The 15,463-nt window shown below is 35.7% G+C and overlaps 3 protein-coding genes and 1 pseudogene across 4 annotated transcripts; 2 read left to right on the plus strand and 2 right to left on the minus strand.

The window, feature by feature from the left end:
- The first annotated feature begins 1,334 nt into the window (after positions 1-1,334).
- Positions 1,335-14,851, plus strand: LOC135682568 (tRNA N(3)-cytidine methyltransferase METTL2). The gene is made up of 11 exons (XM_065197528.2): positions 1,335-1,492; positions 3,128-3,219; positions 8,111-8,171; positions 8,354-8,510; positions 9,856-9,905; positions 10,782-10,842; positions 11,125-11,264; positions 11,529-11,559; positions 12,344-12,419; positions 14,245-14,310; positions 14,693-14,851. Exons 1-11 carry the CDS (start codon positions 1,353-1,355, stop codon positions 14,833-14,835), a joined length of 1,017 nt encoding a protein of 338 aa, XP_065053600.1. The 5' UTR covers positions 1,335-1,352; the 3' UTR covers positions 14,836-14,851.
- On the plus strand, positions 3,512-5,482 carry LOC148958394 (uncharacterized; annotated as a pseudogene). The gene is made up of 2 exons (XR_016144715.1): positions 3,512-3,805; positions 4,251-5,482. The product of XR_016144715.1 is annotated as an uncharacterized LOC148958394 (transcript).
- On the minus strand, positions 4,473-6,588 carry LOC148958395 (uncharacterized). Its single transcript, XM_089113246.1, has one exon. The coding sequence runs from the start codon at positions 6,586-6,588 to the stop codon at positions 5,677-5,679; it is 912 nt and encodes a 303-aa protein (XP_088969372.1). The 3' UTR covers positions 4,473-5,676.
- LOC148958396 (uncharacterized) lies at positions 7,040-7,783 on the minus strand. Its single transcript, XM_089113250.1, has 2 exons — positions 7,460-7,783; positions 7,040-7,177 (listed from the first exon to the last, which is right to left on the minus strand). The coding sequence occupies exons 1-2, from the start codon at positions 7,781-7,783 to the stop codon at positions 7,046-7,048; spliced, it is 456 nt and encodes a 151-aa protein (XP_088969376.1). The 3' UTR covers positions 7,040-7,045.
- Positions 14,852-15,463: the final 612 nt, after the last annotated feature.

Raw genomic sequence — 15,463 nt, forward strand, 5'->3', positions numbered from 1 at the left:
ATGATTGCAAATCCCTCTAAATTTCGAGCTATCACAATCGGTAGCAAAGATAAATGCATAAATGAGTTTGAAATTGACCAAAAATATGCAATTAGAATAGAGAAAAACGTTACTTTGCTTGGTGTTCAGATTGATAAAAATTTAAAGTTTGACACTCATATCGATAAGATCTGTAAAAAAGCAGCTAAACAGCTAAATTCTTTAAAAAGACTGGCAAGATTTATGGGCGTCAGAGAAGAAAAGATAATTATGAATTCATTTATACTATGTCACTTCAATTATTGTCCATTGATATGGATGCTATGTGGAAAAGGAAGTCAGGATAAGCTAGAGAAAATCAACGAGAGGGCATTAAGACTAGCCTATTCCGACTATTCATCTTCTTACAAAGATTTACTTGCTAACTCAAAAGAAACTGCCATACATGTCCAATCAGTTAGAATTTTAGCGCTCGAAGTTTATAAAACACTAAACTACCTTAATCCTGTTTTCATGAAAGACTATTTTGTACCAAAAAAAAACAGGTCATAACCTTCAACACAAAAACCCCCTTGACATTACAAAAGCAAAAACTTTAAGGAAACCAATCAATCAATCGATCAAAATCTTTATGAATATTTATTAAGGTGTTAAAAGTATTTAGCTTAGAAGCCAATTGGGGCCACAACGAAAAATAATAAAGTATAATATTTAAAATTATAGTCTATTAACTACGATCTAAAGTCTATAAGAGTTTCTATATCCAGTCTTCTAATACTTGAATTGGTTAATTGTTGGAACCTCCTTACTTTGCTCCACAGATATAGGGGTCATTTTTAATAACAGTAAAACGATTCATTCATTTCCCTCTCATGCTACTAGCAGTTTGCATCTAGACATAAATTTCCTCTTATCTTTTTATCATGATCTGTCATTTTATGTTTCGTTGTTTATGAATGACTCGTTGCTAAACAGTTTCGTCTCAGCAAAAATCGTCAAACACCGCTAAGCAACATTGAAGATAATTTAAGCTTTAACATAACCCTCCCCCTAATGACTTTAACATACCCCTCCCCCTAATGACTTTAACACACCCCTCCCCTTAATGACAATGAGCTTTAGTATTCTGTGGTTTTAGGGGTTTTTTTTCTTTCTTGACAGTGCATACCTTTTTCTAAGAGCATATAAACTTTTGCTGAGCCTTGAGCCTATTCATTTTAGCCTATGACAATTTATGAATTATACTTGATATGAGAGACACAATCTGTTAACTCGACTCAAGTTGAAAAACTTTTAATCTTTGTTGATATGTTATTTCATCATAAAAACAAATGAAAGGCTTTTTGCCTCGTTCATGACACGGCCTCGTCTTCATGAAACTACTAAAAATGGCGACCGCAGAATGCGCGACTTCAGCCCCTTCTACTACAGAATGCTCTTCAGAGGAAAAGAGAAAGCAGTTTGGTAATAGGTTTCTCACAGATCCATCACAAGTTTATAAACATAATGCATGGTATGTCTACATTACACAATTTTATTTCTTGTGGCTATCCACTAGCAGGCCAAGTTTACCTAACAGTTTGAATTCGCGGGTTAAATTTATTTAATATATACTTTTTTATAATAAAGCTGATAAAAAGACTTTTACCAAGGTATAAAAAAAATATATATACCATTAATAGCTTTCCAAATGTATGCTTTCATATTCCGTAAGGATCCAAGTTCAATATTCAAAACAGTTTTCTAGTATTGGCAAATTGAACAACCGATTGTTTGTTTTCATTGAGGAAATCTAGGCCAGTCGCCCTTGTGGTGCACCCGAAAATTACAATTTTTACAGACTTTGAAAGTTACTAAATTTTTGTGAATAATCAATTTTTTAAAAACAATCCTAATAAGTGAAAATATTTCCGTCAATTAATTTACAAATTAATGTTTTCTGTTTCTCAAAGTGTTTTACAACTAGCCCCTCTTTGTTTCTTACTCCTCTCTTAACCAAATGACTTTGACCCTGTGAATTTCTAAAAGCCAATCAAAATACTCATAGCGAGCGATGGGCGAACCAAGAAAATGATGTCCTGCAAATCAACATTGGTCTCGTAAAACACCTCCTGATTTGTTCTAGTCATGAAGTGCTGGTGAATAACCTTGACATTTAGCGAACACCAATAACGAAGTGTTGCCAAATACATAACCATACAATAGGGCCTGATCATGAACTGGAGTGCCCTATACTGGATGGGTTCAAAATGAACTTTTTTGTGCAATTAACAAAAGTTTCCAGTCTGGAAATCATTAAATGAGACGCTCCTCAAAAAGTGTCCACCACCTCCACCTTGCTGGGTCATTTTGCGAGGGACATTCTGGGTGTAAGACATACTTTGCTATCAATCATCAAAGCAATGTGTTTGACAAAAGGGCAGGCCATAAAATGTTGATGCTTTCAGCAACGCTGCCAAGTCTCAATCATTCTAGAACAATCGCTTTTGACAGTGTTATTGTTTGTGAGCCTGGCCTTCCACAGATGTGGAAGGTCTATGATATCCCTTCCCCTAAACAAACTGTTAGGGTATTCTTTTTCCTGTGTTCCCACTGAACAGCATCCACAAGTATCAACACAACAACATTGTCTCGCAGCCTGGCATGTGACTCAGCCTCTTTAAGAAACAGGCACCAACATAATTTTCAATCTTTATGTTCAATTTTTTAATAGCAAGGAAACATTTTTTAACACACTCTCAAATATATTTGTTAAAACTATATTCTTTTTTATTTTCTAAATCCCTCTTTTACTTCTTGTCTTTCTTTGGATTTCTTTGAAATCCACAAAAATCAAATAAGCACCTTGCTTGAATAATTTCCCCTTTTGAGGCTCAAAAATTAAATAAGAGACTGGACACTTTCTTGAGGATTTGCCGTAGTTGCTGCTGAAATGTCACTGTAAAAATGCACTGACAATTTCTAGTCCATGCATTTTGTCTGAAAAGTTTTGATAAGGGATTAAGTGGATTTGAGATATACTATCATCTTTAATAGGTTCTAGACTCAGGAAATGTCCAATGCCTTAGTTTTTATTGACAAATGTGCTGTCCTAATTGGCAAAAAACCAAAATATTTTTTTTCAATGTAACAATGTTTCCAATTCCAGGGACAATGTCGAATGGGACAAAGATCAAGAAGATGCAGCACTTGTAAAAATTTCTGAGAATTCAAAGGAGTTAGTACCAAAGGAAGAGAGAGGTAACTCAAATGGATAATGTTTTTCTAAAAGGTTCTCCTTGTGAGCAAGCTAGCTATGTGAATTGATTAGGAAAAATCCGATATCTGCTTATGCCAGGCAGCCTGCATGCAGCTGTGGCATGTTTACTCATGTTTCCATATAAATTTTGAAGAATAAGCTCATCAGTAGACCTACGCTGATTTGTAATGCTGATGTCAAATTTTCTACTTATAGACCATTTGCCTTTGTTTTGAATACGTCCGCCTACCAGAGTTGCGCGCGCGTATTGGCAGGTAGAAAGTGCCTTGACAACAGTTGATCGTGTATATAAACAACTTGAACTTTTCCAAAATCGTATCATCGAAATCGAAAAAGAAACATCCAGGAAAATTAAAATGCCTGATAGCTGTTGCGCGGTGGGCTGCGCCAACAAAAGATTTAGAAAAAACAAGGATCTTCCTTTCTATCGAATTCCTAGGGGCAATACCCAGATAGAAAAACGGCGAAGAGAAGCTTGGATCAAAGCGATTCGTAGGGACGACTGGAAATCTTGGTCTCCCGAACAAATATCTCGTGCACGAATCTGCGGCGAACATTTCATTACCGGTAAGTAAATCTTTTAAAAAGGAATAGTACTTGCAAGTTGATGTCTTTTCGCTTGAACATTCTCGTTTCACGGTGTAAAGTTCGGGGCCATCTCCCGGCCTAAATTGGTGTTGCATAATTATAGATTTAATGTAAATACTGAACGACTAATATTCATGCGACCATTCAAAAAGTATAATTTCCTTACATTTTTAAATGAAATAAGAAGCTAATTGTCTTTTTCTGACCAAAAACAAGACATTTGGTTATATCAAAGAATATTTGTCTAAGCCTTGCATGATTTGCAGACTAATGGCTGAAATGACACAACTGATATTTTGTGCTTCGCAGGGGAAGACAAACATTATTTGATAATTTAGTAATCTCTTAGAATATATGTCTGATCTTTTTTTAATTCTATCTGTTAAAACATCATTTTGATCTGTATTTTTACATTACAATGCAGGTAAAAGATCTGACGATCCAGAAGCCCCAAACTGGATACCAACAATTTTTAATTTTACAAAAGAAGAGCCCCAATCTAGAATCGATGCAAGGCAAAAAAGAAAGGCAAGATTTGAAAGTCGAGAAGCTAAACGACTCAAAAAGATTGCCTGTGAAGATAAAATTGAAAGTATAGTTGGCAACCAGCAATCTGAAGGTTAAAACGAAGAAATCACAAGCCATAAGGAAGCTTCAACACAATGCAATTTAAATGAAAATGGTGATATTCAAAATTTGAAAGATGAAATTGCACAATTAACAGCAGAGTTAAATGAAAGAAATTGTGAAGTCTACAAGCTGCGTCAAGAAAATGAAAGTCTAAAAGCTAATTCTTTTGGGTACAGAAAAGTTAGATTATTGAATGATTTCAAATTTTTTACTGGTCTAGCTAACCTACACTTGTTCCTATGGGTGGTTAGTCTAGTGAAAGGGGTGAAAACTTGTCTGAAGTCATTGTCAACTGAGGATCACGTTTTAATGGTGTTAATGAAACTTAGACTTGGTTTGCTAAACAAAGATATTGCCTATAGGTATGGATTACAGCCAACCATGGTATCAAAGATTTACAGACAATGGCTGCCTGAAATTTCTAAAGCCATGCAAAGTTTGATTGTCTGGCCAAGTCGTCCAGAGTTACGTCTGAATCTTCCAACTTCATTCAGAAGAAAGTACAGTGACTGTGTCTGCATAATTGACTGTTATGAAATATTTGTTGAACGACCAAAGAATTTGACAGCCCGGGCTCAAACATGGTCTAATTATAAGCACAATAACACCACTAAGTATCTTGTTGCCATCAGCCCTGCAGGTGCTGTTATATTTTTATCTACTGGCTGGGGTGGCAGAGTATCAGATAAGGAAATAACGTTACAATCTGGCTTTTTGGACAAGATATCATATGGGGACTGTGTTTTGGCTGATCGGGGGTTCCTGATTGAGAATGAGCTGAATTCTAGGGGGTCATTTCTGAAAATTCCTAAATTTACAAAAGGAAAGGAGCAATTACCAGCAAAGGATGTCCATGATTCTAGAAGACTATCAAATGTTAGAATTCATGTGGAAAGGGTTATTGGACAATTGAAAAAATTTAGGATTTTACAGAACACAATACCTCTTACTCAAATTGATCTTTTGGATGATGCTATGGTAGTGATTGCAGCAGCTGTTAACTTAAACAAAAGTGTTGTAACATAATTCATATTAATTGATATACTTTTTATTTAGATTAAGAGGTAAATATTCTAGCAAAGCTTTTCATAACATCAAGGATGAATTGAATTGTAACATACTAAATTAAACACTAAGCAATGATGATGCTTTAACAAGCTATCCAATGTTTATTAGCAGAATATTTACCTCTTAGCAGTTGCATGAACTAGTGTGGCTTCTTAACACACTGTATTTTTTGTTCTACAGGAATTACAAACCCATTGTCCTCTAGGCTTTCTAGTGACATTAACACACGAGTAATGAAATTTCACAATTTTACAGGATGGATTATCACAATAAATCATGTTACCAAATTCTGGTCTTTTGCAAATACAATATAATCTCCTATCATGTGATACATCAGAGTCCATTTTGCGACTTACGACCTCTGGCAGGATGCAGTCATAAAACTTCATTGATAACACCTGCTTCAAATTAGAAACAAAGTTGGCATCCTTTTCAACAATACACAAAAGGCTTGCCTTTTCTGCAGGAGAAAAAACAAAAAAGTAGCCAAAATGTACATTGGACAATTCCATTTGCAGCTGGATCTGGTAGTAATAAGAATGATCTTTTTTCATTGCAAAATTGCTGTCAATAGGAAAGTCTTTGTCAAGTTCCCAATTCGAAAGGCCATCCTTATATTTGTAAGGACATTTGATTTCAAGGACTGCATCTTCATGACAATCACAGGTAACAATTCCATCTGGAGATGCACCCAGGAAAGGTTCATCAGCATTTATTTTTAGGCCAGATTCTAAAACTTGTAAATTTCTGTGACTCTTGGACATGATTGTAATAAAACAATCCTTCGCTATTGGCTCCATTTCAATACCATGAGCAGTGAACTTTGAACTCAAAGAAGGACTGTACTGCATAATTGTCTTAATCAGTGAGTCACTTTTCTGCATCTTGGACACTTGTTTGCAGATTGAAGCAGTGATTCTCCCAGCACAGTGTACTCTCCATGCACTTGATAATGATTGCTTCCTTGTGATAACTTCAAGATTGTCAAAAGAGTTTTGATAATTTGAAGCAACATATTGTTGGTAAAGGATCTTGCTTTTAACCTTTAATTCGCTTTCATCCATGTTTATAGCTGTTGGATCAAACAAGCTTACAAGTGGCTCTGGAATGATATTATTTTCATTTTCAGTGTCACTGTCTGTATCACTACCAATGTCGCAAGTCACAGAAGCAGTGCCTTCATTAACTGATTGAAAACTAGTGACATCCAAACTTGTAAATATTGCTGCCTGTGGATATATTCTATATAAATCTTTCAGCTTTTCATTTGATATGGGATTACGAGTTTTTGTTGGGTCACTGCACGAATAATGCTTTGTTTCGTTCACTTGAAGGAAACTACCTGAAACGTTAGGAAGGCTGTGCTTTTTGGCTCTTGAAAAGTCTATTGACTTTATTGTGGCTGGTTGCACTGATTTTCTAGATGCTTTCCAAGAGCAAAGCTGACTAGTGCATGCTGTTGGTGTATTTAGTTGAAAATGAACAGCTGCTTCTAGTTTGAAAAGAAGAGCAGCAACATGGCTACAAGATGAGCTTAGTTAGTCCTGCCATACATGTGCAATGCCCAGTCAGTATCCATCCTTGGGTTTTGTGAAGACAAACCCAGACTCTGTATAATGATGTCTTTTGACCTTGGCGTTGGCTTGGCAATACCTGTTTAAAAGCAGAAGGGATACATCTGATCATATAAATTGCAATATTGACACCTTGCATAGCACTTCAACCTTCATGGGAAATTTTGAAAGGCAATATGGCATTATACCAGAATTCAATTTCATTATTCTTTACGGGGGCACTTTATTGATCATATACACAAAAAGGTAACATTTAGATTGATATTGTTTATGGCGATCAATCCGTCTTTTGTTGTTGCTTATATGCCTTGCATTAGATTTAAAGCTGTAAAAAACAACATTGAGATAGAAATGAAATTACCTCGGATTTGACATAGCAGAATTCACATTTATCATCAATTGGACAGTAAAAGCAATCTTGAACATGGCGGCAAACAAAATAGTCGTACGCCTCCAAAGACTTGTAGGCCTTCATGGATTCCTTCGTAAATGGGCTAGGAGAGTCGATTAGATATTCGGTGACATCCCTCCAGGTTATATTCGGTAATTTCCCAATATCATTGCACCAGTTCTCAGCTTTATTCAGAGAAAAGGGGTCAGGTAATTTGTCCCCGTTCTTCAAAGTCAGCTTCAAGTCATATATCTTTCGCTCTTCGACTTCGAGATTGTTATAGTACTCAGACATAGCGACCGATTCTCGCACAACCAGAGATGATTTTAACGTTATCAGCCTCACAAAAAATTATTATACCGTGTACAGCATGTGTGCACACCTGTTTTCTATGGTATTTCAAAGAAGGCCATGTTTTTCTGAGGCGTGTTGACGGTGTGTTTATTTATTCCGGTAAGTTTTCTACCTGCCGGTATGCGCGCGCAAGTTGTTTATAATTTTTAATGACGTCAGTCGCCAAGTGATCTATAGTGAGCCACTTTCTCTGGCAGCATAGATTCAATATCACTTTCTAGTTTGTTATTTTCAACAGCTTTATTATTTTTGGAACTATATTTCTAGAAAAACTTGAAGTAGAGGCACACTCATTTTGGGATAAATTTTATCTACAGCACCAAGAAAGGTTTGTTCAAAACATATTTTTTCATAAATATCTAATCATTTTTCGTTGCTTTATCAGGTGGTTTTTGTACATGGCACTATTATTTTGCAGTTCTTTTAAAGAAAAGAAGTTTAACTTTTATTAACTTTCTGCAAAACAGATTTAAATCGGTATAATGTAATTAAGAGGTTTTATTTCAACAGGTTTTTTAAAGACAGACATTGGCTTTTTACAGAGTTTGAAGAATTAGCTCCAAAGTCTAATAATGGTCATGGCTCTCCTGGCTTGGTACAAATCAATGGAAGGGAAGCTAATGAACTTAATTTTCCTGGTCAAAATGCTCACACTAGATTTTTTGAGGTATATTTGCTCAGAATATTGTTGAATTGTCTTGCGCATTGTCTACATTTGTTAAAGTTTTACTCTCATTAGATTTCCACTCCTTTTAGATGATCTCTTCACTGTTAGATATACCTCCCATTTTACCTGCTAGTTTTGTTTTGAACAAATAAAAGTATTTCCATCCTTTCCCAGCATCAGACAATAATGTTTCTCAGATATTTTTCTCTACAAAATTGTTTTCAATGCAAAATTACTTCATTTCTTGTTGTGAAAACCAGAAATAATCTTTCTTTTTTCAACCAAATGCGATATTGGATTACAATAAACACTTTAATAAATTATTATCTTCCTTCATGATTAGAACGTGGCAAAGGGCCATTTGATAAAGCCCACTGGTCAACTAACAGTAGCCTAAAATTTTTGACAAATTTGCCAAGTTCAGTAATACCTCACCTTCACAATGTTCCTATATGATTCACGTCACCAGTTCCTTTTAGAAACTCTGAATTCTTGTTTGATGCTTCTAATAGTTAGGCATTTGAAGTCTTTCTTGAACATGCTGAATACAGGGGTCAACACTTGGCCAAATATTGGGGGAGGGCAAGTCTATTGTTTTGATAAGATGATGTCACATTTCCCATTGTTTTAGAACAAAATACCATTGTCCTCTAAAGTATGGGGGCGTCGCCCCCCCCCCCAGGTTTCCGCTACTGGCTGAATTCCCTTGTAATAGCTGTTGATCTTGGTTAGTTATCTTGTACCCTCACTTATCGTCAATGATTTTCAAAAAACCAACTGGGATAACTTATAGTGAGTTGTTTCTTGATTTGGCTTTGATACTCAGAATGAGCTCCTGTTTGTTGGACAGTGTTGCATTTGAAACTCTATAGTGTTTCATATTTTGCTTCTTGACAAAGCTAGAAACCAAAACCTGGATGTTCCAGTGTGTCATTTGTGTATATGTTTATCAATGAAAATGTTGTTTTCTGGTCGGTCATGCAGTAGTCGTTACCGTACGTATAGTAGGCAGCGATGTGCGTTGTCTGATGATCACATTCAACTTGAAACTTTGAGTTGCAATATAAAACTATCCTATTCTATACATAAAATCGTAAGTGTCAGTTATATACCTAATCATTGGAAGATGGTGTAAATTTGAAAGCGGAGGATGCATGTCTTGTTGTAATTTTGTATTAATGTTTCAATCAACGCATGTAGTCAATGGTGTTTTAAATATCTAAAGAAATCCTCTGACTTTTTATCCAATTCGGCTGCATTAAATCAAAGCAACTTAAGTTGATTTGTGGTTATTGTGATTTAACAGTATTTTTCATTTGGAATTATTTTCTGTTGCCTTTGTAAGGTTGGTTGTGGAGTCGGCAATACGGTGTTCCCCGTGCTACAGGCGAACAGGTACGGATCCTTTTGCATATCGCCTATTCTTCCCATCTTACTAACCAGTCGTTTCGACTTTTCCCTGATCAGGGACCTGACCTGACCTAACTTGTTATTATTGACCAAGATCTTAAATGGAACGATCAAGTTAAAAACGTATGCAATACTGTAAGCCGCAACCTTGCTTTATTTCGTAGGATCAAGTCTTACCTGCCATTTGATACAAGAAAATTGTTCTATCAAAACTTCATACAAGTCTATTTGATTACGGCAGTGTGGTTTGGGGGTCTTCTACGAAGATATCCTCGCTGTTGAAGCTTCAAAAGAGAGCAGCTAGGTTGATATATGACCTTCCAGACCGTGAACATTCAGGTCCACTGTCTAAGAAACTTAAGTGGCTGCCCATTCAACGAAGAATTATCTTCAAAACAGCCATAGTAGTCTACAAGGCTCCAAATGGACTAGCTCCAAAATATATGACTGATTTGTTTACTCATCAAAATCAGATTAAACAGCGATTGGCGAGAAGGTCATCACACAGAAACTTGTATGTGCCCAGATCAAAACTGAAAAAGGTTGATCAGTCAATATCAATAAAAGGAAGTGAAATATGGAATGAACTTCAACTTAACATTAGACAGTCAACATCACTGGGAATTTTCAAGAGAAAAGTGTATCAGCATCACCTTGACGTTTCAGATAATACTTAAACTGTCAGATAATACAAAATTGTTACTAGGCTCTTTAGAAACTTAAAGGACACTTAAAAATAATAGTATTATATTCTTTTTTTGTAGTTAGTAGAGAGGACCCTGGGGAAGATCTACCTAGTTCATTTTGAAATGTGTTGATGAAGTATTGGCACTCAGCATTTATGTTTTTCTTCTGTTGCAGTGATGGCGGCATATTTGTTTATTGCTGTGACTTTGCACAATCGGCAGTTGATCTTGTAAAGGTGAGTTTCATTGGCTTCTTATTGGTACATTTCATGGCGTAGCTGATTTCTTTACATCACATTTTCAGTAAATATACTCAGGACATTTTTGCCAACTTACTGCATGCGTTCTATCGTAGCGATTTCTGTCAAATATTCCCACTTAAGTATTCTAACTTTTGCTGGTTTCTTGAAGTCTAGTCTGCTTTTGAAAATTAGGCTCACTTCATTTTGATCTTACTGCTTAGATAATTTAGCATCTTGTCATTTCCTGAGGTTGTAACATTTTTTCTTAAACTTCAGCAACATCCAGATTACGACAATAAAAGATGCCACGCATTTCTCTGTGATGTTGCTGCTGAGAATCCACAGTTTCCATTTCCCAAGGAAAGTTTAGATGTGATCGTTCTAATCTTCGTTTTATCAGCAATAGCCCCTAATAAGTAAGTTGGAGGTTTCCTTTTACATATATGGTTTCTGTTTTGACAGATTGGAGTTAATTCTTTAACTCTTTTGTTCGGATTTTACCAACTTTGTGCTAATCTGCAATGATTATTCGCGATGTTTAATGATTTTCATGTTTAATATGACCATTAGTAGACAGTTAAAACGTTAAAGGGAAATATCTGCGGGTCAAATAATCATTTTGTTGCGACAATGTTTAAGATAAAAAAGAATTCTTCACAAGGAATTTTCTTTTTTTTCAGAATGCAGCGAGTCATCAATAACTTGAGCGAGGTGCGTATTAATGTTTCCTTTTTTCATTATTCTAATTATCACATTTTTGCATTTACATGAATGTTTTCTTAATATCCTTGTTTGCTTAAAAGGAAGATTACTGTTAACCGGTCTGTTACAGATTGATCTATGCCAAGGTTAGCATGCTTCAGTCTTTAAATGGAAAGTTCTCATCAGATGCTAGTGGCAATTTAGCGTCAAACTCGAGGCTCCAATTTAAAACTGTCCTGTTCCACCCCCTTAACTATGCATGTCTGATTTTATTACCTTGACATAAGAAGTTTTGTTATTTCTTTGTTGAGCATGCAATCCCTTTGAGCAGCTTGAAAGGTTTTTCTCCAGCGGCGTTCAATACGAGTATATTTATATCTAAAGAAAGGCATCGCCTCATTCCTTAAAAAGAATTTGAAGAACCTTTTTTCTACTTCTTCAATGTATTCAGTGGGTCGAAATAAGTGTTTCTAATAAATGACAGAATCTACAAATAAGTTAAGGCCTTCTCAAATGAATATTTTGATCCTTCATATTGCATGTCAATTCAAATTTGTTCTCATCTTATACTGCTCAAACAAAACGACGCTCTTTCGTTTGAAAAGCAGTTTATTCAGATAAAGAAGCAATTCAACCTAACAAACAGTATTTTCACTTTAACACTCTCAAACTGACATCTTCATATTCTGTTTACTGATCATCTCCACAGAAATCTTTTTCGAATTTTCTCCGCACCCTACCTCGAATATTTCATTAGAATCATTTTTGAAAGACAAGTTTTATTCTTTTCCAGCTCTTAAAACCTGGAGGTAAAATCTTATTTCGCGATTATGGAAGATTTGATATGGCCCAACTAAGATTCAAAAAAGGTCAGTAGCGTTTTCTCCTTTTGTCAGTGTCCCCTATCTGAAAATATAACTGATAAGTTTTAGAGATCTGGATTTGAAGACATGACATGCTGCAGATTCTTATTGGAGTCATAATCAAGAACCTCGTGTAATATGTTTGACCATCCGTACTTTTTTTCCTTCTTTTTATTTGTTTCTTTTTTTCTATTCGGTATGAAAACTTACAAAACAAATTACCTAGAACAGTACGTACGAACTACTAAACTACTAAACTACATTACTAGGACGGAACCCAGGAGGAGCAATATAACATGACTGCCCCCTGGGATATAACGTGTATCTAAATATAACTAATAAATAAACTATAACACTACATATACATATGCTATATCATAATAATACATACTCTAGTGTCTCTAATAGAAGGGGGAGGTATTTGAAAGGGGGGGAAGGTGTTTACTCCGACCAATTTTCAATAGAAGGGGGATGCTAATAAAAGGGGGTTGTTCATGTCGGCCAGTTTTCAATAGAAGGGGGTTGCTAATAGAAGAGGGTTGCTAGTAGAAGGGGGTGTTCAGGTTGGCCAATTTTCAATAAAATCTCAGCAAATTTCAATAGCAAAGGGGAGCTAAGCAAAGGGGGGCTAATAGAAGGAGTGGATGTTGGTAAATATTTTAATTAAAAGGCAGTGTCAGGAGAATTCCCCTCAATTTATGCGTTTTGTTCTCACAGACAGAAGCCTACTCTTTTTTATAAATCACATCGCTTTTTCATTCAATTTTCTGGGTGTTCTGGTCATGACAGATTTGTGAAATTTAATAGAAGTGGGGTGCTAATAAGCGATAGGGGGGAGGGCAAATTCTTCTGAAATTAATACACTGAGGGCTGTCTGTTAGAGACACTAGAGTACATAGTAAAACATAAACATGCTATAATGGTCGAGGTTTATACCTAATATATATTTGATTGAGAAGATCATTATGGATTCAAGTTGGATAGTCATTTACACTATAATAGAAGTCAGCATGGATTCAAGTTGGATAGTCATTTACACTATAATAGAAGTCAGCATGGATTCAAGTTGGATAGTCATTTACACTATAATAGAAGTCAGCATGGATTCAAGTTGGATAGTCATTTACACTATAATAGAAGTCAGCATGTTGCTCTTTTTCAGACTTCATTTCTTTTTAAATGCCAATGCATAAACCAGCATATGTCTTAAACTGTTATTGAAGCTGCTTCTCCTTTGGTTCTGTTGTTTCATGTAACTTTAGGTATTTCCTACATCCACTGCGCTGTTCGATTGAAATCTGTTGGCTTGAAACGATGATGAGCGAATTTATGCTTGGTTGTGACTTATGCCTAATGTTCTTTGCGATTAAAATCGTCTGCTTAAAGATCAGATCAGAATCGCAGCGTCCACTTCATTCTCCCTCAGAAAAGAAACTATGGTCCGTTACAAATCTCTGTTGAACTGACTTGTATCAAGTTGTCAAGAACCGATAAGCTTTTCTGCGTGCTATAATTTTGGAACGGAATACTTCATCTTGTTAAGAGCATGGGGTTTTTCATGTCGTGTAAGGATCTGGTGCGGAATGTTTATTCTCCTTGTCAAGGAGCAAAACATCGTTAACAGTATTTTTTATACACTAAGTATAGGTCTCCTGATCAAATAAAGTACCCCTTTGTATATGTCAAATGCCGTTTTCGGAGCCTTTCAGGGCTAAAACCTCAACTCAAACCTACACCGGTATATAAACGGTAGTTGAATTTGAAAAGTAATAAATTTTGAAGAGCTTGACGCAATTTTGTGAAATTATTCGAAACATTGTTTGCATTTAAGGACGGTGTCTTGAGGAAAACTTTTACGTTCGTGGCGACGGTACACGAGTGTATTTTTTTACCCAAGGTAAGCAAAATCTGTTGTATTTTTTGTGATCTTTAGTTCTGTCACGAATCAAATAAATATCTGATTTATGAATGACTTTATTTTTCTGCATAAAATGTTTGTTTGGGAGAGATATGGAGAAGCCAATTTGAGTTTTGAAATTACAATCTTAAAACTTTGTCCTACATTAGATCACGCAAAGAAACACTTCATATTTAAGGACCTAAACTTCATGTTTGCCCATGTGTCAGAGCTTCATTAATGATATGATCCGTGTTGCTTACGCGCTACCTTGACAATATTATCACCCATTGTATGATTTTTTCAGTATTACCACCCCTTTTTATCTTGCTGAAGTTGGATCGCAGCAGCGATAATGACTTTTTTGTTGTTATAACTCTAGACGAGCTTTCGTCGATGTTCAAAACAGCTGGTCTCATTGAAGAGCAAAATCATGTTGACAGAAGGCTGCAAGTAAACAGAGGAAAACAACTTAAAATGTATCGTATTTGGATTCAATGTAAATATAGAAAAGCAAATCCATAATATTTTATCGCTGTTATTCCCTAATTTTGTTTCCAATCGCCTACAATCTATTCCAAATTGTGCCATATTCATACCAAATCATATAATTTTCTATCTATTCTAATGAAAACTGTTCTTTTAGAACTGTCATTCAATCTCAAATACCATTTGTTGTCCAATTTGAAATGAAGATATACTCAAGTTGATAATGTAGGGCCATATCGTGATGGCCTCACTTTTACATTTATATAGATAAACAAGAAAGATGACTTCCATTAATTAAATTTAATTGCATTTTACATTATTCTTACAGCCTAACCCCGTCAGCAGTTAGCCTGCCTCTAAGCGGAGGGTCTGACACAGGCTAGTCAGCAGTACTTTTTAATTTGGTGTAAGGCTTAACTAAATGAAGATTAAAGTTTTACAAAGCATAAGGTAATCTTTAAAACGATATCTGAACGCACCATTGGCAGAATCTTGGATAAACCAAACTATGCACATCAAAGCCTTTCAGGGACACTGGAGCCCTTCTTCTTGCCCAGGGACACCGGAGCCCTTTGTCTTGCCCTTCTACCTTCCTAGGGACATCGGAGCCCTTCTACCTTTCTAGGGATATCAGAGCCCTTCTACCTGCCCAGGGGCATCGGAG

The sequence above is a fragment of the Rhopilema esculentum genome, chromosome 16, assembly GCF_057945365.1.
Source record: "Rhopilema esculentum isolate cy_ngs chromosome 16, ASM5794536v1, whole genome shotgun sequence".
Taxonomy (NCBI): Eukaryota; Metazoa; Cnidaria; class Scyphozoa; order Rhizostomeae; family Rhizostomatidae; genus Rhopilema; species Rhopilema esculentum.

Bases quoted from the DNA above. Each gene is read 5' to 3' on its own strand.
- LOC135682568 (XM_065197528.2), top strand. From the start codon at position 1,353: ATGAAACTACTAAAAATGGCGACCGCAGAATGCGCGACTTCAGCCCCT. The intron at 8,172-8,353 runs GTTTGTTCAAAA...TTATTTCAACAG, and splicing joins TATCTACAGCACCAAGAAAG to GTTTTTTAAAGACAGACATT. The intron at 14,311-14,692 runs GTAAGCAAAATC...TTATAACTCTAG, and splicing joins AGTGTATTTTTTTACCCAAG to ACGAGCTTTCGTCGATGTTC.
- LOC148958395 (XM_089113246.1), bottom strand. From the start codon at position 6,588: ATGGATGAAAGCGAATTAAAGGTTAAAAGCAAGATCCTTTACCAACAA.
- LOC148958396 (XM_089113250.1), bottom strand. From the start codon at position 7,783: ATGTCTGAGTACTATAACAATCTCGAAGTCGAAGAGCGAAAGATATAT. The intron at 7,178-7,459 runs GTAATTTCATTT...GCTTTTAAACAG, and splicing joins TCTGCTATGTCAAATCCGAG to GTATTGCCAAGCCAACGCCA.